The 20,875-nt window shown below is 40.0% G+C and overlaps 1 protein-coding gene across 6 annotated transcripts; it reads right to left on the reverse strand.

Annotated features, from left to right (window-relative positions):
* Positions 1-1,397: 1,397 nt before the first annotated feature.
* On the reverse strand, positions 1,398-17,710 carry CCDC126 (coiled-coil domain containing 126). 6 transcript variants are annotated; one of them, XM_087773173.1, is made up of 5 exons: positions 17,613-17,629; positions 9,145-9,391; positions 6,575-6,708; positions 5,538-5,941; positions 1,398-3,047 (listed from the first exon to the last, which is right to left on the reverse strand). In XM_087773173.1, exons 4-5 carry the CDS (start codon positions 5,773-5,775, stop codon positions 2,866-2,868), a joined length of 420 nt encoding a protein of 139 aa, XP_087629299.1. In that variant the 5' UTR covers positions 5,776-5,941; positions 6,575-6,708; positions 9,145-9,391; positions 17,613-17,629; the 3' UTR covers positions 1,398-2,865. The 6 variants fall into 6 exon arrangements, with proteins under 6 accessions (XP_087629299.1, XP_087629280.1, XP_087629307.1 ...); XM_087773154.1 differs by lacking the exon at positions 9,145-9,391 and having other exon boundaries at positions 17,613-17,710; XM_087773181.1 differs by lacking the exons at positions 9,145-9,391; positions 17,613-17,629 and adding an exon at positions 17,632-17,698.
* Between the last annotated feature and the right edge of the window lie 3,165 nt (positions 17,711-20,875).

A 20,875-nucleotide genomic window follows, 5' to 3' on the forward strand; every position in this document is an offset into this window, starting at 1 on the left:
TTTAAAAATGTTTGGCAACACAACCAAATGCTGTGATACCATCAAGCATTTTGGACCCGAGGCGAGTTGTAGGTTTTCTCTTGCTTCTTTTTCACAAGCCCTTGGGTTCTTTACACAACCCCCTGCCACTGCAGGGCTGCCACACCTCTCAAAATACCCCGTGAAGGAGGATGCACGGTAGAACATGCAGATGTTTTCTTGCTACTGTTGATAGAAAAGGCAGCTGAGATCCACCCCTTATCCCTTCCTTACCCTCTTTTCCTTAGTCCGCACACTTGAAGTTTAGTTTTGCCACTCTGAAAAGTGCTGTCATCTCAGCAAAAAGGACGAACCTCAGCTTCCACCCTCTGCGCTGCTGGAGCACAGAAATCATGGCAGCAGTACCGTGCTAGACAGTTGGCGAAAGGAGAACACAAGTCAGAGGCACGGCATGAAGATACAGCACAGAACGAGACTGGCCACGGAAAGAGGGGCAAGACGTATCACGGACACTGATGTATTACTGTAGCAACCCCTAATAATGCTGGTTTTATGTAAAATTAGATGTAGGATGCTGCTAGAGTATTTTTAACTTGCTTTTTCATGAACAGTTCCTTCAACTATATTCATGAATGGAACGTTTGTGCCGTAAGATATAGATAGTTCACAGTTCTCCCTACATATTTGTCAAGTATAAGCTAATTCCAGTGAGCCATTGTACTACTGAAACCTGAGAGAAAAGCAGCTATTTGGTAATGGCACTATGAATTACTATGAGGCGTACATAACTGCATGTAAGTTAGTTTATCAGTCTCCAAATCCCCGCATGAAACAAGCTGCATGTGCATGTAGTGACAAATATTCGCCTTGCAACTTTTGTTATGCTTGTTTAACAATCCTCAATAGCTTTAAGACTTTATATACCCTTACAAGATACGGAAAAAAAAGTCATTTTGCATACACACATGAAAACTATGCGTATTACTGTTTATATCACAAAAGGACACCACCTACCAAGGTTTTGGTACCAATCAAGTACTCAGGGAATAAAAAGCGTAGATATATATAAAAAAAACAAAACAACTTATCTTCACATTGTCAATAGAGATTTGCAGATTCAAAAGAGGCTATGCACCCATCTTCTTCACTCTTAGATTAAAGAGTGAAGTCTTCACCATTAAAGATCTAAACTAGTAATTTTATTCTCATTTCTTTCTCCCCTCACCTCTAACCTGAGCAAAGTTTCAGGACATTAGAATTTCAAAAGCAAAAGAACTCAGTGATCAAGCAGGAAGAATACCAGATAGACGACTACTAAACTTCAGAGACGTACAATTTTCTAATCCAGAAACACCTAGAGCACATGTAGCAAGAATGACAAGACTGTTAAAACAAAAGAGAACAGGAGCCTTTACAAGTACAACTAAAAATTTATTTTTCTCTTTCTGCATTGAAGTGAGTACATGTTTACACACAATGTGACAGGAAAAAAAAATCATCTGGATACTACCTAAGGTTCTAAGTGTATTTTTCCTTTGTAATAGTCCAGAATATCAGCAGGGAAATAGAAGAAAAGAAAAAACACGTCACTTTGGATGGTGTATCATCCAGCACCTCCGGTTTCACTGGTGGGTTTTTTCCTTAATATAGGATTAGACCACCCTCACCCACCCCCAGAAACCCACTCACAGCACACTCTTGGCAAAAGTCCCTGAATATACCCTCCCTCCCCCACCCCCGCCCCAAACATTCAGTACGTTATAAAAAACAGGCTCAGTGGCACTTTCTCTTTAATATGACTTCAGTAACATCCTGCAATACAGTGCATCCACACTGCAATTCACTTTGATGTAAGGCTAACTTAGACATAAGGCAAACATTACCTTAGCTCTCAAATATTCCATGATAAGACACCCTTAGTACATCTATCTCTGTTAAATGCAGAGATGCCTTGTTTCCCTTCATTGCTTTTCCTTCTGATCAAAAAAGCAATTCAGGGAGATGGTGGGCTATACTCATCACAAATTGCAAGGTACTAAAAAGTTAAAAAGAAACAGCAACGAATAAAAATAAACAGTATTCACATATCCAAAACTAATTTCCATCACTTAAATAATTTTATCTGCAATTACAAAATACATACACTTAAATATCTTTGTAAGAAATAATCACCTACGATATCACAGATTATGATTTGCTTTTGATAATCCAACTGCCCTAACTCCAGCGTAAAGATATACCTGGACAGTGTTACTACCTAGGATGTTTTCCTATTATAATTAATTTTCTTAAATATACAGTAAATTCTCTCTAGCTATTCTGACAGATAGTGCAAATAAAGACATTCTTTGGGTCACAATTTTAAAATATTACCGCCAATGCTATCCTCAGTTTAATATTGTTTTAGTAAATGAGTAACAAAATGTTGTATGTATACACATTTTCTAACATCTGTTTAACAATGCGTTTTCCTCAGTCACCTCAGCCTAACGCAGATCACAAAAAATGAAGAAGCTACAATACTGCTCACCTATCCAAAAGATATGTTGTATTTATACTTAAATAAATATATTTAGAAACCTACCTGTAAGTTCCCCATTGCTTTCCATTTACTGTTATTATACAACGGCATACTACATCAAATCATGATATCAAAATATCTTTAAAGACGACAAAGATCACTTGAGAAGTACTGCTCAAAGGCAATGAAATAATGCTTTGAGAACCTATGCATGTAAGTTAGGCCTACGTAGATCCAGCACATTGTATAATAGAATAGTTTATGCTTCTTTTAGAATCAGTTACTGCTTTGCCTCAGCCAGAGATGAAAAGCTTATCTTAAATATTACCTATCATAGACGTAGCAACACAAAGTGGCCCTGTTTGCTATCTAATGTTGCTTGCTGGTTTTACACGTTTATTTGAAGTTACTGGCACCTGATTGCTAGTTCCATTAGTGGTATTTGTTGCTGAGCCATTCACGACGATATAATCAACTTTGTTTTCCAGTTTCACAAGGCGTTGTAAGATGTCATCCAGAAGAACAGCAATTGTTCTCTTAAGATCAGCTGAAGATAATGGAAAAAACAAATTAGATCCTATTGTTTACTATGGGTGGAAAAGAACTGCTATTTCAACATACTCACATCTTAAGACTTGCTATCCTTCCCACTATACTTTTTGGGAAAGAGTGCAGATTAGTATACCAGTATAGAATATACAAGTATAGAATAGCTGCTTGATTTTTCTTTAATACCATTTCTTTGTTATTTTAGGCAAGGAAAATACCACCATAATAGTGAACTGTGAACAAAGACAATTAAATATTCAAGTGTAAGAACAAAACCACTAGTTGGAACATTAGACTAGTGACTATTCAAAGGTAATATTTCAAATTTCATCCCAACAACAACACTAGAGTACGCAGCTATGACACCTTTTAGCCTTGCACAGCAACAGAATATATTTAAATACTTTCCAACATAAGAAAGTTATTCCTTAATAGCTTTCCTCTAAATAACAGATCTATCCCACAGAAAAACTGCTATGAGAAAGTATCTTATCACTTCTTACATAAGCTATAAAGCAGGAAAAAAAAAATCCATATATTTAGGTCTATATTGATTGAAAAACAAGAGAAAGGACAGTAAAAAAATTACCATAGTCTGGAACACAAAACCAGTAACAGACCTTTCAACAAAAGCTAATTACGTTCTTGTCAATGTTCATATCACTATCTTCTCTCAGATTTGGAAAAAATGAACAAACTTACCAGGTTGTACAAGGTGTTAAGATCCCCTCCAACACACACAGATACAGACACACACAGACTCCCTCTCTTCCCCCCCCCCCAGTTCTTAACTAACCAGAAAAATTGGGGAGGAAAAACACAGGTATAAAAGTGAAAAAAGAGGAGTAACACAGATAAAATTAACACACTAGTAGTAAATAAATAAATAAATCAATCTCAGGTCAGTCCCTCCCTCTAAAATTAACTATTTCTTGTTTAGTAATGTCATCTTGGGGGGGGGGGGGGGGGGGGGAATTAAAAGATTGCTTTGCAATTCAAGCCAGAGCAGGGTCTGCTGTCAATGACACGGTCATGCACTCTGTAGTATCATTCTGTGCTAAACAGTCTGAGGGAAGGAATTCTCTACTGAAGTGGTAAGTGTGATGATCAGCATTGTAGATCAAGAGTTGACTTAATTTTATTAAACTTCAGACAAATCTCAGAAGGCAAATCTCATTTGGAAATACACTGTAAGATTTAAACAGCAGTAGAAAGCTGCAGTACACAAGGGTTTTTTAAAACAAATTACATAGAAAAGTAATTACACAGTAAAGGCAGGGAATCCTTGAAGACAAAGCGGGGAAGAGAAAAGGGGAAAGAAAAGAAAAAGTAGTCTCTTACTGTAGCAAAAATGTTAACTTAAGGAATGAAAGAATTAAAGGCTAAGACATTTTGATACTGTCCTCCTCCTCTTGGGTTGCTTCCTCCTCATCTTGTCATCAGGCTTGCCTCCTTGTTCCCAAGCAGCAGTAAAAAGTGTTCAGACTCATTTCAGCTGTTTGTACTCTTACCAGAGTGCCTATGAAGGGCATCCTACCACTGGTAGAGCCCACCCTTTTAAGGATTCCTTAAGACAGGGATCAAAGTACATTAATACAAATCTTCTCATATATTTATTTTTTAAAATATTTTTTTAAGCCTTGTACTATGCTTATTTTCACAGATATATTTTTCCCTTTATGACAGAACACAAGTAGTTTCTTCAAACCTAATCCCTAAAGGATTAACTAGAGCTCATTGCAGCCTTCCCTTAAGAGAAGCTACGAGGGACCAAAGAGTTAAAATTATTAAGACATTTTTATAGCTTTGCTAAGAAGATCTCAAAACTATAGTCTCAAAACTATCTTTACTGCATTTCAGAAGACAGGCACAGGCTTTAGTAATGTATTACCAGTGAATACTGGAAACATACTAATCAAGTTAACAGGTCAGAGAGAGAGATACGATGCAGCAAGGGACCTTATCTCTAATGGCTACTTCTAAACCAAGGGGAGATTCTGCCAAATTCATAATTGCCTTGCGGTCTCAAGACTGTAAACTCAACTAGTAGGCTGCTTTCCACTGCTTTTTTACTACTTAAAGAGAAGAAAATTAGAGAAATAAAAGCAGAAAGTTAGCGACGAGACCCAAGAAGAATCTGAAATGTTGAACTGACTTAATCTAAAACTTCATCCCTGTATCAAGCATGTGCTTATTCCTCAGTAGCTTAAGATTCAGAAAAAGCACAATGTTACTGTTAAGCCTGAAAGTAACAGTAGTCCTATACCTGGAGATATCTAAAAAAATCCTGAAAAACAAAAATCTCATGTCTCAAGCTTGATTTTGCACATCTTAATCTTCAACTTCACTGAATAAACTAAAATCAAATCAGTTAATACAGGAGTTTTTTCTCTTAAAGAGCAGTATATATTACTTTAAAAAAGTCTAACTTTACAGTTTTCAGGAAAAAAATATATTTGAATAACTAGTATGTTTTTTTTTCTCTTACCATATCCTGCCATAGAGGCTCCACCGCCACCATTCATTAAATTTTTATTTTCTTCTGCCAGTGCTTTGACATATCTTTTACTTAGATCTAATATCTGTCCACGCAACTCGGCACTGCTTTGGCGTCTTGGATACTGAAAAGTGTAGCGTAGCAACATCAAACCCCAAATGATTCCAAAAACCAGTAAAAACATACTCAGTTTCTGGGACATATTTTTTCTTGAAAATGTTAAAAACATTTCTGATGAAGGCCACAGATGTGTCTTAATTTCAAGATAAATAATTGAACTTGGCTTTATCAAATTATATTACATATTAAACAAAAATAAGATCTCTATGAAATGAAAAATCTTCTGGCTGGATCATCTTGAATACATCTTCTCATGTTTTAGTTGGTCTTGATTCCTGAAATTTGCAAAATATCACATGGTTATTAAAAACTGCTACCGTTGTTGAGATCAAGGACAAATATCAGTTTCCAAATGTAGTATTATTCATAATCTAGCAAATAGTTTTGGATTTGTATCTGCTTAGAGGTACAGGCATCTTTATCTCACCTGTTGTTTGCAAGGTTTCCTCTTCTTATTTTTACCAATTTTTATTCTCCAAAAATCAAAACTTCTATGCTTCTATAAATCACCTTAAGTATTTTAAATACCGTAATTTGAACTGACATCAAATCCAAATGCATTTAAAACAAAATGCAGTATCTAGAAGAGATTTGTAACACACTTACTTATACACAACATTTTGATGAGTTATACACATACATCTACACGCAAGAAAAAGATCTTGTGAAATTATTCACTTGATTCTTATTCCTCACTTAGAAGCACAGGCAAGTATAAACAGATAAAATGCAGAACAAAATTTCTTGGTTGGTTAGTTAGTTTGAAGTTGGGCATCATCCTCTTCTGGTTTTGTACAGCATTAAGATTTTTGTTTTGGTGTCTTGCTAATAAAGAAAGAAATAAAACCAAAATGAACCGGCACCCGCTTTTAGCGGTTTACTACCACTTTAAAAAAAAAAAGTCTTACCATAGCAGCCAATTCTGATCCCTCAATAGATTAAGGCTTCAGGAGAAAAATCATATGGTAGGAAAGCTTCAGCAGTTAAACAGCAAATGTCCAGACAGTTTGAAGCAATATGAGCCAGACATCTTCAGGGAGCTCTGTGTTGGGGGGGGGGGGGGGGGGCAGGGGGAGAAGATAACGAAACAAAGTGCAGGACTAAGGAAATTGTCATTTTCACGTGGAGTGGCTGAAGTAGAGGGCTTCAAGCCACATGCTTTTACAACAGAAATACATTTTTAAACCTAACTTGAAGCAATTCTTAGGGAAAAACATAGAATCAATTTCCATTTTATTATAAATACATACATTTGAATGCCCAATAACTGATTTCAACATACTTTAAAAAAAAGCTTGGTAAGAATCTCACTGAAATGTGTCCCTACTCTCATGTTACAAGACAGTACGAGCAGATGTTCCAGATTCATCATATATGTATATACACATATATTTACATATGTATCATTCTCATCTTTATTTCTCCCCCTCAAACAAATCCAATCTTTTCAGTCTCTTTACATGTGTATACCTCATATTTCTCATTTTTCAGCCACCTCTGAAACTTCTCCATTTATTCAATACTTTTTTGAGAGGGGGTTTCTATGATTTAACATAGTCTGGATAAAGCTACTCATTTTACATAATAGTTATGTTTTCCCTGTTATTCCCTGTTCTTCCCCACATATTACCTGACACGAGTACTTTTCAGACTGAAGTTACACATTTAATAGAGCTCCCCACCAGACTTTCTGTAGTGGTACTGAGGTCTCTGTTTTTATTAGCACATTGAGACTGAATTTCTTATCCTGCTAAGCACTCATCTAAACTTAACTCCGTCTCCACGGTATTTTTCATCGCCTCCGCTGACCAGTGCAACTGGCCTCGCGCCGACACGCCACGGTCTGCTGCAAACACAAGTGTCACTGCCAGCAGGGTTCTGAGTTACACTTGTCGCTTGCCCTTCACTCTTCGGATAATCCTCTCAATAGGCAGGCCAACATGACTGATTTAAGTGGCAAATTTTCAAAGTGCTCTAAAATCAACATGCGTATCTAAATTGCTCTGAAAATGATCAACCCAAGGGGGCAATATTAGGACATGGACACCAAAGTTGCTGTAAAGTAACAAGATATCGTGTGTAAAATGCCCTATAGTAACTGCCAGTACATAAAATCTACTTTTACTGTTGGATGTACTAATGTAAGTGGCAATCACAAGTCACTGAATGAGGAACAGTTTACTTCACCTTAACCGTGGGAGATGACCATGCACATGGACAGATAGCCAATATGCAATCATTTGAAATCCCACTGTAAATTCAGTGGGATGTACTTTGTTCAAAGAATGCGCCTATCCTCCCAAAAACTGTTTTTAAGACACAAATTTGTCTTAAGTACATAAAGTAAGAGAAGACAATAAAAACTTATATTCTACAGTATCAGCACAAATATTTGGAACTGTGTGGTTAAAGATTTCCTGAAACAGATCCTCCCTAAACACAAGCTAACCAAAACTTCTTTTCCCTAGCTCTTTGCCAAATCCATGGCTCTGCACTCAGACTTTAAAGCATAAACTGCACCTACATCATTATGCATCTACATAATCCCTGAATAGTATCAAATATGATGGAAAACATTTACATATGAGGTCCAGCGAGTAGGGTATTCACGTGACTACTCAGAAGACCAAACAGTATCTCTCAAGGAGAGACCACAAGTTTCAACCCCCATTCCCAAGAGTCTACATTTTATACTACTAAAAAAAAAAAAAATCTCTGAAAATAACAGATAGCTCTTGCAGAATTTAAATTAAGTTCAGCTCTCCACAGATCTCCAGCCGTATCTCATCCTGAAGCATTTAGACAATATCACTACAGAGCTTTGGAGTGGAAATAACTCTGCCATCACGCTGTAAATAAGACCACAAGCCAGGATAAGAGTCCTAGCCAAGAGGAACAGATTGAATAAACTCCCGCCAAGGAGCAGTAGGAATTGCAGACTGGGTCTTTGCCATGTATATTTGATACAGAGTGCACACGCTGACTGCTGAAGCTAACGGAAATCAAGGACTTCACCTGCTGGGCAAATGGCGTATCACCCCAATACTGACACTGGGCAAAAGAACTGGGAGTAAGATGTACCAAAATGAAGGAAAGTACTTGTCACTTTTCCTATGCATTTTTAGAGGCCATTCCCCCTTTATGAATTCCAGTGGCATTTCAAAGTTCTGGAGATTTGGTCTCCTCTTTCCTCCCGAAGCATGCATGTCTAGTGATGCATAAGACACCCCCTGCAAGACCCTTCCAAGATCACATAAAACCACAAAAGTAACCAAAAACAAAAGGCAAGCTTATACCCACATGATCTGCAAGTATGAAAAAAGGGTATCAGAGCAGCAGGTATACTTATTAGAAAGAAAAGAGCACAATAAGTAAGATGGATAGATTGGAATTTTCTTTTAGCTCTTGTTGCCCTTAAGTGTCAGCACTTCGCTACACAAACATTATAGTTTAAACAAAACTTGTCCTCAGAACAGACCTTTGTTTTCAGTAATTCAGAGGTAATATCCCGTGAGGTAACAGCATAGGTGTAAGAAGGAACGCTGTCTCTTGTGATCTTTCTTCTCCCTCATTCTCTCAGCTCCTCCTTACCCACCGCTACCTGAGCAGGGGAAAAAGGAAGCTGAGGCTTCCTTCTTCACGCTTACTTAGCCTGGGTAGGAACCCAGGCTTACCGCTCTCCCAGCCGCAGCTGAAGGGCTTTCATGGCAAAGGAGGTCAAAGCACTGCAGAGAGCAACAGAAAAAAAGGGCACATCAGAGCTATGCCTTGTTGGAATTCCTACCATCCCTAATCATAGGGACTGAGGCAAAAGGAAGACGACCACGAAGATGAAGGAGTACAGCCAGGACAAAATTGGAAAATCTGAGGAGGGGAAAGGAAAAAACAAAAACCAAACCAAACCAAACAAACGATAACCCAAACAAACCCAAATCAAACAAAACCCCTGACCAGACTGTGAAGGCAAAATGGCAATCGAAGAATCCATGAAGAAGAGAGTATCTTCCAGATAATCCTTTCAATAGGCGGCCTGAAGTGACTGATTCAAGTGGCAGTTTTTCAAAGTTCTTTAAAATCAACGTGCATGTCCAAATTATTCTGAAAATGACCAGCCCAAGCCAGGGGCAACATTAGAACTTGGAACTACAAGCAATTCTTGAACAGAGGATCTGAGACTAGGTTTGCCTTTCACAGACAAAGAGTTTGGTTTTCTTCACTGTTGCCACTGCTGGTTGTCTAAGAAATGTATTGCCAAAGCTTGACAATGTGGATTTAACATTGTCCAGAGGTACCATAACAAACACTGACATACATCTGGCAATTAAAGCAATGAACTAAGGCACTCATCTTCTCCAAAATAATATCATCTCTTTCTCCTCTGAGCTGTGTTCCAACATCAGTCATATATGAATTATTGAGCGCATGAAACAAAAGGAACAAGGGCCAAAGAAAAAGCAACGGAAAATCCATTATATGTTCCATAATAAACCAAAGTTCTAGTATCTCTGATGCTACTTAACTAAACAGTAGCATCAGACTTCAGTTTGAATACTGACCCTTCTCCATGGAAACCAGCCCATACTTACAAAACATCATACTTGAGTTTTGTTGCAAAGTCTTCCTCAGATTCTGCTTTACTTTTACTTATTCCCAGCAAAACCCAGAGATTATATTCATGTACAACACAAAAAATGCAACAGTCTGTAAGGCAAAGGAATACCTCATACATCCGCTGAAACAATCTCAGGGTATCATGAAAACAAGGCATACCCAAATCCTTAAAAGGTTACAATGCATCTTACAGCGCTGTCAGTTCTGCTACTCCGTCAGCTCATGGAAGACCAGTACATATATTCGTCATTATTTTTCTAGTCTGTCCAAGAGATCCCAGCCTTCCTAAACCACTAGAAGTGGTTATTGGCATCAGCAGGGCAAATTTAAAACTGTGCTACAGACATGGTGTGTACCTTCCAGTTCTGAAAAATGTACAGGACAGATGAAGATGATTATTTATAAGAAAAAAGAAAGCAGCAGACCCATCAGGTGGTTTTGGTAGTTGATAGTAAGCAGCTTTAGCAAAAAAACTAACAAAACAGAGTCAACAAGAGATGAATAATAGAGAAAAATGAAGCCCGAGAATCCCATTCCATTCAAGGATCAAGAAGACTTTAAGGATAAAACCAAGAAAAACGCACTGAAAATAGTCTTGTTAACATACAGTCCAATAAAGTCACCTCTTTGGTTATATATTTTGAAAGACAGAATGCCAAATACTGAGGCAGTAGTTTCTCAGTGATACCCTAGAGACCTATACAGGTCTCTAATGAACTAATATATTAAGAAAATAGCCTTGATAAATGGGAATTTCACTCAATCTATTACTTACTACCATAATACTTATCTGTTCCTCACTGCCAAATTATGATCAACAACAATGTGACACCGTGAATTCAAAAGCAAGTCTGGCTTTGGGACCAACTATTATGATTAACTGTATAAACATAAGAAGTGATTTATCAAGACAGACATTAAAAAAAATGCCAGATACAGTCATAGGAGACTGCATCCAACTACAGACAGGAAGGGGAAAAAAAAAATCTTGTAACAGAACAGACAGCAGACAGAAATTAAGACAGCAACAAATAAAAGCTGGCATTAATAATTACTATACAATAATTGCACAGTACAAAATGAGAATTTATTACAATTTCAGTGGGAGTGTAACAAGTTTATGAAGTTATTAAGGATTTAAAATTAACATACTAAAATTATGTCTATATGAGAAATTTCTATTAAATTAATGGCAGCAAACATCTCTCAGTACAGTGATGGTACTGTATTAGTAAACAATAAGCTGTGCTGTAAACAGGCGTAATGACACCTCACTGCAATAGCCGACAAACGTTTCAGGAAGACAAAAATCACAGGGCATTACAGAATACCAGGAAATATTTCCACAGGTCTGTCAGCTCTACCCTATTAGTTTTCTTTTTTGCATCCATTTAGAGTGTGCTCCCCCCAGCCCATTTACCTCTGTGTCCTCCAAAATCTTTTTTTTTTTTTTCTGATTTTCCAACAGAAATCCTTGAGCATCACAGTCACTCAGCTGACAGACATCGCGCTGACCATTCTGAGAGTAGACAGGCTAGTTCTATGTTATCTGGAAACCTATCGGTACAATCGCTGTGCAGCAATGAAAATGAGAAGTCTAAAGAATGATTGACACACACAAAAAAAAAAGCACAGAACATATTCACTGACCAATCAATCTTTGAAGACAGGGGCAACAAAATAAGCACCTAGAAGCCCAAGAGCTACGTGCTGAGACTTTTTGGAACACCAAAAATGATGCTTGCATTCTGGTAATTTGCAGTCTTAGATGCCTATCGGTTTGGCAGTAGGAGAAGAATCTGCATGAGGTGTAGCTGACAGACAGGTGCCAAAGAAGCTAAGTCTATCCTGTTACACAGCACCATGATTCCTGGAAATACACAGAAACTTCAGCTCTCCGTCCCTACACAAAACACAAACTCCCTTTAACAAATCATCTTACCCATATCATTCATATTTAAAACCGGTGCCCAAGGAAGAATCACATTCCTCATATTTTTAAGAGCACATGAGTTCTTGAAAAGATGCCAATAAAACCATTTTCCTGTACTGGCACATCCATACTGGTGACTTTTGCAGACCAACACTGCCCTTTGGTTCCCAGGTTCATTAATCAGGTTCACTCAGACAGCTGCATAGCACCACAGAAGAGCAGAATATTCTACTCAGAAGCAAACGATGAACAGCAATGTGTGTCCCCAGACAAGTGAAACCATGTTCGAGCTGTCTTTTGACGAGACCAACTCTCAGCATTTTAAGTATTCCTATTATTGTTGCTGTAAAATTTGGTCAACAGAAAGATGTCACCAGCAGAGAGAGAAAAGAGGAGGATACCCTATTGACAAAACCTCAGCAATGCCTGACACAACAGAGCCCATCAAAATGCTACACCTGTGTGCTGATGTGACCTGAGCGTCTTTCAAGACTGCATCATAGATCAGTCGACAGAAGAGAGAATTTATGTTAATATCTGCTAGGCTCAAGTGAAAAGAAGAGCACTATATAACACACTGCCATCTTAAGAATAGGTAAAAAGGCATATTTCTAGCAAAAAAAAAAAAAAAGCTGGCCTATCAGTATGACAGCTGCTGGACTGCAGGTTTTAGCAGTTCTGTACCACTTTTGGAATGCATTGCCAAAGGAGTCTGCCTAGTGCTTGGTGTCTTTTCCAGGACATCTATCTTTATACCTTCTCCCACAGCATATGTTCCTTCATTCCCTGCCTCTGCATGCCCTAGACTTGCAATTATCAAGGAACACTAAAAAAAAAAGTTATCCCTTTGCCTTATTGCTACCCGTCTTTCAGGGAGTACCTTTAATGGATATTCCAAGTGAAATCATAGAAAGATATAACATTTAAGGGAATAGCAAAAATGGGTAAGTAAATGTGAAGAATACCTATTCTTCTACAGTGCTGCAACAAAGAAAGAAGATCTCCTTGTGTGCTCCCGCCAGTCCCTGCCTCTCAATGCAGCCAAAGGATATCTGGGCCAACAAAAGTCACAGCTCACCAAGCAGACAGATACCGTCACTGCTGACAAGCTGCTGGGACTACCTCAGACATATCTTAAACCAGGAACAGTTTTACCTCCTACAGACTTCTAAGAACAGCACACAACCAATTTGTTTTGTAGCTAGACTTTGAGTTGAAAGCAAAAACATATCACTTTAGACTGGAGAACCCACACATCAGGTTTACAGTGGCTCTGGTATAAAATCATCTGAGTGCCCAAACACTAGATTACCTTTTGTATTTCAGTATTTTAGAAATACTGGTGACTTGCTTCTATTTTGAATGCATGTAGTCCTATTTGCATTGTTTTTATTTTACACTTTCTGCCAACAATGGTTTTTATTTTGCATTGTCTGAGGAATCTGCTTAAGTACTTTTTGGTACCTTAAAGTATCCTGCCTTTTTTTCATCATGCCCCCCCCCCCCCTTATTTTGCCTACTACTGTCAGCGAATGCTTTTAAAATAAACCAATTATTTAAAAACAGAAATTCTTTGTTTCTTGCCTGTGGGCAGTCAGCCAAGATTCAAGATTTTGAAAGGGGAAACGATTTGACAAGGGTTGTGAAGAAAATTAAGAAAGCAGATATCAATGGGGACAGTATTTTACACTTCCTGAAGTTCCCCTCCTCCCACTGGGTCCATCTGGGCCTCAAAATGTTTCTACATCTCTGTATCAGCCTCTTAAAAAAAAAAAAAAGAAAAAATATCTCAGCTTCATTCCGTCTGGGACACTTTTATTTATGCTTTATTGCTGTCATTCAGGTCACAGTAGAACCTTTGCTCATAAGAACCACAGTTACGACAGAGCATGAGGTACCTTCTTAGCTTCTCATTTCCCAATAAGATTGCCACAGCTTTTTCATTGCAGTTGAACACTAGGCTATGTCAAGTACTCCCTTGCAAAGTCCCAACTCGTACCTCTACTCCCTTGTGAAATTTCACAGCTGTGTTTGCACCACTCTTTCCAAAGCCCCTGTGACTCCAAAACTTCCTTCTGAGATGATAACGTTTAGCTAATTTTAGCTAGTTTTAAGAGAGCTATACCTGCAAGATCACAAATGTAGGCTACTGAGAAAAGAGGGATTTTCACTGAACGTTTTAAAGAGACCTAAAAGGAAGCAGGGGGGTGCGTCAAGGGGGGAGTCAACTAACAAAGTGATGGCTGCAACGGTGGAGAGACTGCCATGGTCGTACATGTACACACAGTGCAGCATCCACACAAACACTATTGCCATAGAACAGTAACAAAAAAGACCTTGTACCACTGGGGAGAGAGGAAGAATTTAACTTGCCTGGTTTTATTTCAAGAAACCTGCAGAACTCAAACTGAGTATGGATGCGTGCAAGGTGTCCACCGAAAGTATGCTTCAGTGGTAAAACTACAATACAGACCAGGCTTCAGATTCACACTCCCTCCCAGGAGGTTGACCCAGTTGAAGATTTTAGAAAAATAACACTGGAGGCAATGTTAAAGACAAATAAGTTCTTATCTTCTACATCTTTTATTATTTCTAGATTGACTTGTAGGTTTATCTTAGCATAGCAAGGGTTATGACAGACAGTAGTTAACCATAGCACCATAGTGGTGTGCACTGAAAAATACTTTATTGGTAAAATTAAGTAGAAGGTACAAAGAAATTTAACTGGATTATTTATATCATGGTAGCCTCTTATTTCTTCGTTATTACTGAATAGACCAATTTCAGTGGAATAAGTTTTAAGTCCTCTTGTCTAGGCCCTATTTTACGTAGCCAAAGTACCCATTTAGTTCTGAGCAATCCAAAATTAATCTTTTAAATTACACAGGCAAATGGTAATATCAATAATTTTTTGTAAAATTGACAATCATAAAAGAAAATTTAGGAGACTATTAATAATGCTCAGTTGAGGAAACCCTGCCCACCTAATGGTACAAGCTTTCAATCACAGGTGAAAGAGCTTGTCAAATAACAAATACCATATAAAGTACATTTTAGCAGTAAACTTGTACCAGCACAAAACACATTCATTTGAATGACTGAGCTCCACAGATTTTTGACAGCTACTGGAAACAATTTCATGGCTATTTTTGACACTTAGTAGTCTTCAGATATGTTGACTACACAGCTGACAATTTAAGCTGACAGCATGCATTTATCCTACTTATAGTTTGGGCAAGATGCAAGAACTAGTGCCCTTAACTATTCTTGGTAAAGGTGCAAGTGATCATGAACTCCAGGGGAAATATTTTACTTTTAGCAGTTAAATGACATCCAGTCCCCAAACTAAATCAGAGTATGTGATCAGCTAATACCAATGCCTCCTTCAAGAAGCTAAAAGCCAAAAGAAGTCTCTAAAAGCAGAGACTAAAAAAGCTTTTTTAAAAAAGAAAGTAGATTTATTTCCAACTGTAAAAGCTTTAGGAAAAAGACCTATTTACTAGACCAAAGGAATTCCAGCATAATTGCTTAATCCTCTGGAGTTCTCGAGTACCTGAAATGAATTATTAAACAATTTATATTGTAACACATAAAATAACAAAAAAGAGGCCAGAATAATTTAGGCTTTATACACATGGGTATCTCCAGCAGTCAAAACAGGAACAAAGATAGCAATAAATTTCCACATCGATCTAGAACTGCAATCACTCCTCTTCTGACACTAGAACAAGATGCTACTTACAAGATATTGTTATCATCTTCATATTTTCTCCTTTCTTTGATATTCTCATGAGAGTGAAACAGCAATTCATGACACTTGCTCCAAAATAAACACATTACAATTAGAACAAAATCACATGCATGCTTAACTATTATGTTCAGCATGTTCATATTCTGAAGGTTCTGCTAAAAAAAGTCACAATTCCTACAAAGCTCACTTTTCACAGTGAAAAACTGCCCCCCCCAATTCACCCACTGAGGGGGCAAAACAACAACAAAAAAAATCCAAACAACAAAAAACCCCACATAGTTGTTAACCTGCTCTAAACTGCACTAAAGAAACTCTACATCATGTTGTAGGACAGAACAAAAATTCCCTCTGCTTTGCCTTGTGGCCCACAAACACAAAAATTACACTCCATTCTAGCTGTCAGTATCTTTTAGATGACAAGATACATAAAAGAGAATTTACAGGATGCTACCATGTTAGCTTAGGAAACTGAAAAGAAAGTTTATTAATAATGAATGATTAATGGAGCTACAGAAATAAGGTAGAGATAACAGTATGTTATAAATATTTACAGAAATAAATTTAATAGAAGATTTTAAAATGTCAAAATATCATCAGATGTTACACATAAAAGCAATTTTATTATATGGTAAGAAGGGAGCATTATTCCACAACTCTTGCTGTCAGGAAGTTTCATATTTTATAACCTCCTAAAATTAAAACAAATGCTTTGCCTGTTATTTTGTTAATGCAAACTCGATAGTGCCAGAAGATCACTTAACCTAACATTATTAAGGATCCTGCCTTTGCTTTAATATGGATTAAAGAAACATTTTTTTTCTTCCTTCTAAGCTCCATCACATCACTGTAAGCACGTTTTGCCTCTTTGAAACTTAGGTCGTTACAGTGCAAGAAAGACATCAATCTTGCAGAGTCACTGCAGTCATAGTTTATGACGGGAAGGCCACTGCAAATGAGGAAGGAAACCAGAAATGTCTTGTTTCCTTCACTGCTTCCTCACCCTCCAAGGACATTGCATCACAGCCCCGGAGCACCGTTATCCAGCCGGAGGGAACATTTAGCCACGGCGGGCAGCAGAACACACCGTACCCAAGCACCGCTAAGAGGGGCCTGCAGTAACGCTGCCACGAACCGCCAGCAAGACCCGCGCTGCTACCGGTACCAGAGCTGCAGGGCAGGAAGGAGGCCGGCCTGCAGGCAGCACCGACCCGCTGCGGAAGGGCAAACCGGGGGAAGGAGGGAAAGCTGACGGCTGCACAAAGGCCGGGGCAGGGGGGCAGGAGCACGGCCCAAGGCAGAAGGAAGATAAACCTGTCCCGAAGCAGGGGGTAAGCCTGAGGGGGGAGAACAAAGCGGGACGCTCCGGCGAGGTGAAAACCTGGGTTTGCTGGCAGCCGCCTCGCACACTGCCCGGCTCCCCGCCCCCCGCCGTCCCCGGCCGCGCCTGGCGCTTCCCCCCCGCCGCCGCCGCTGCCGCCGCCGCCCGGCGGGGCCGCCCCGTCTCCCCACACGGACTGCCGGGCCTCCGCCACCCCCACTCAGCTGGAGGCCCCTCCTCGGCCCTTCCCCAGCCCAGAGGCACGGCTCTTCCACTCCACACCCCGCTCCCGTCAGCCGCCCTCGCCGCGGCCGCCCGGCAGCGCCGCGCTACCTCCGCTCCCGGCCCGCACCCCTCTGACAGGCGCCGCTCGCTCCGCTTCCGCCCGCCTCGCGACGCGACGCACCGCGACGCACCACCTGAGACCCCGCCCCCCCGGCCCGGCCAAGAGGCCCGCCGCAGCCCCGCCCCCCCCCCCCCCCCCGCGCGCGCTGCCCGGGGCGCACGCGCGGCCGCGCGCCCGCCCCCGCGCCCGTTGCGGGCGGTGGGCGCCTGGCCGGGCAGCCGCGGCGGCGGCGGGGGGGGGCCGGCGGGGCAGCGCACAGCTGCGGGCCTCGTAGCCCTTCCTGGAAAGACCGTCCGGCTCCAGACAGGAACCCCCGGGAAGCTGGAAAGCTGCGTGGCCCCGGCTGTCCATTCCCATTGGCGTCCCTAAGTAAAGATTACCTCCAGAAGTACAAACCGGGCAAGGTATCGTTTCTGCCCTCTAACGGCGTAAGTGGATTTTGACAGCGGCCTCGGAAGGGGGTGCTGTCCCTCAGGCCTGGCGCGGGGACCGCTTGCCCTCGCCCGCCCTCCCGTTCGTGTAACCCGCGGCTGCGCAAGCTGGGCTGGTCGGGGCCGGGACGGTGCCGCAGCGCCCGCCGCGGCCGCCACGTCCGTACCGCCCGTGGCGGGTCCAGCGCTGTGCCAGCGAGTTACCTCAGGCTCTTCCTGCAAGCTGATGTTTAAAGCAAGCTGGTGTCGGTAAACTGAAGGTGAACATAAGGGCGCGTTCAACAGCTGCGGTGTTGCTAGTGTTGCTGTAGGTCTGTTGTTCCCCCCAGCTCGATCCCTTCGGGATGGTTCCTACCTAAACAAGCTGAGGTACCGGTCACAGGTGAGCTGTTGCAGGTGAGCGTAAGGGAAGGTTCCGTTTGCATCCTCTGTAAAATAAACACAGTTACAGCAAGCGTCGTCCGGGCAGCTTGCTGATCCCACCGCTGCTCCACCTTCCCATCCGTACCCCCACACCGGCGCTGCTGCACTGCAGCTTTCCCTCCCTTCCAGCGTGTGTCAGAGGCTACCTGGCTCCTCTCTGGCTTTCAACTTTTTTTTTCCCTGCACAGGGAAATTCAGCATTTAAATCTGTTGATCTAATAGAAAAAGGGATATTGATACATAGGCGTTAGTGGCCTAGACCTAAGTGGACAGACAAAACTGTTGGCAGGTGGTATCGTGTCAGCTGGTGCATCAGTTGCATATAAAACTTATCTAATATCAACTACTTCACAGTCCCTTATTCCAGAGTCTTGTGAAACATATTTCGGAAAAGTTGGTTGTTTTTCTTCTTGTTGGTCTGGAAAATATTGGTGTTCACTTGAGAGTTAATTTTAATTTGAGAAAGTTAGGCAATTGTTGAACTAAATAGAAGGCTGTATTCCCACAGAGAACTCAGAAGAAGTTGCGTTGATATATTTATTTGATTATGCAATCCATCCTATGGACAAAAGTCTTTTGCTAAATTATACAATGTTGAATGAGGACAGGCGAAAAAAAAAAAACTGAAATATTTGATAAGTAAGCTTTTGAGCGAACAGATTGACTGTATATTGTGCAGCACCAATAAAATTGTTGCTAGGAGTATTTCTAAAGCAGAATCACCTCATCAGTTTCCGTGGGTATTTTCTCGTGAAGATTTCCTCTTGAAAAGATCAAAAACAGATGGTCGGAAATGGCCTTCACAGAACAAACGTACTGCAGCTATTTACTGCCATTTTTTACTGTACTATTTGCTCAGTGATTAATCCTTTATTTTCACAGATGTGCAGTGAACAGCTGTAATGTCTTTGCAAATATAATTTATATGGTATTTAGAGCTTACTAGGGAGAGAAAGGGAAACCTGTCAGTGGTGTAATCACAGGAAGATTTGCTTGTGGAGGTCACAAAATTGTATTAAGAAATCTGTCTCCATTATAAACGTACCCTCTGTTGACAGGAACTCTCAAATATTAATAACGTTCTTAGTTCCTGTTGCCTGAAGGCCTCACGTATTTGGTCATCTTTCATGAATGCACATCTCACAATATTATGTGATACTTTTTCCCCTTATCCAAGATGTGTGGTAAAAACTATATCACACAATAATATCAAGCACCTTGTTTCTCCTCAGTGACATACGAAAATCAAATCTTAACAGTGTTTACATGGTCCTCGTGTTTGTGGGTAATAATATTCTCAGGATCATTTCAAGTGATAGAAAAAACCCAGGACTGACTGCAGGAGTGAAAACTTGCTATACTGCAGTGTTCTGTATTATTTTTCAAAATCCGAAAAAGCAAAAATAGGTTGCTGCTGCGATGTTATCTTTGTTCCTTTCCCGTGCCATTCACTATCTGTAGACTGTCCTTCTGATGTTAATTTGCATAGCTATTGCTCTGTCCTATTTTCAAATATGTATTAAGAATTTCCTCTCTCATTATATGTTTAAACTGCTTAATGGTAATGGCTAGAGAACGGCACTCTGATGAATATGCTTTGTGATTAGTGTACCTGCTGCCTTCTTACTTAACCGATTAATCCTCTGATCTGTGTATGTAGATAAGAATATATGCAATCTTATACTTTCCTTACTGCTACTCCTATTTTTCTCTCTTCCTGATCCATTACCAGTAGTTTATACCCTTTCACTTTAGGGAATGAGCCTGATCTGGGCCCATCTTTCCCTCCAAAGTGCATTTTTTTCCCCAAATTGTGAATACTGTATACTCACTACTGCATTAAACCTAACAGTGTATTACAACAATATATTGCTTGAAAGAACTCCATAAGGTATGCTTGGAGTCCATATAACTATGTCATGTTAGTGTATCCTTTATGCCATCTCTAGCTGTTTTCTGTGTTTGAACCATCTTCCGTTTAGCAGAGAGGCTCCCAAACACGCAGATCAACTTTGCAGGCTTACCAACTAATCAATAGTGAAAGCTGAAACGTAATACCAAATAATTACCAAAACCAGAAACTACGATGAAGTTATTGTAGAGAACAATGAAGGAAGAAGGGTTATGGAAAAAACGGTGAAGAAAGCTTGTAGTTTTCAATTTAAAATGCAAACTTGATTAGACTTTTTAAAAATAGGTATTTGTATCAGTGACTGACATTTTTATTTTAAGTTTAATTGCCAGAACATTTTAGGATCACAGCAATGAAAAAATCCTGCTGGAATAATGCAAACATCTTGAACGTGTGCATTAATATTAGGGTAACTCTCAGGAGTTGCAATCACAATGTGGGCTATAGCTAGATGTTACATACGTACACGTTAACAAAAAGTGTA

This window comes from Nipponia nippon, unplaced genomic scaffold (assembly GCF_047370975.1).
Source record: "Nipponia nippon isolate SJK-2023a ecotype South Korea unplaced genomic scaffold, ASM4737097v1 scaffold_1, whole genome shotgun sequence".
NCBI classification, from domain to species: Eukaryota; Metazoa; Chordata; class Aves; order Pelecaniformes; family Threskiornithidae; genus Nipponia; species Nipponia nippon.

What these genes read in the sequence shown, in the direction of transcription:
- CCDC126 (XM_087773154.1), bottom strand. Translation starts at nt 5,775, where the DNA reads ATGTTTTTAACATTTTCAAGAAAAAATATGTCCCAGAAACTGAGTATG. An exon ending in AGCCTCTATGGCAGGATATG is followed by an intron (nt 3,048 to 5,537) that starts GTAAGAGAAAAA and finishes CATTATCTTCAG; the next exon opens with CTGATCTTAAGAGAACAATT.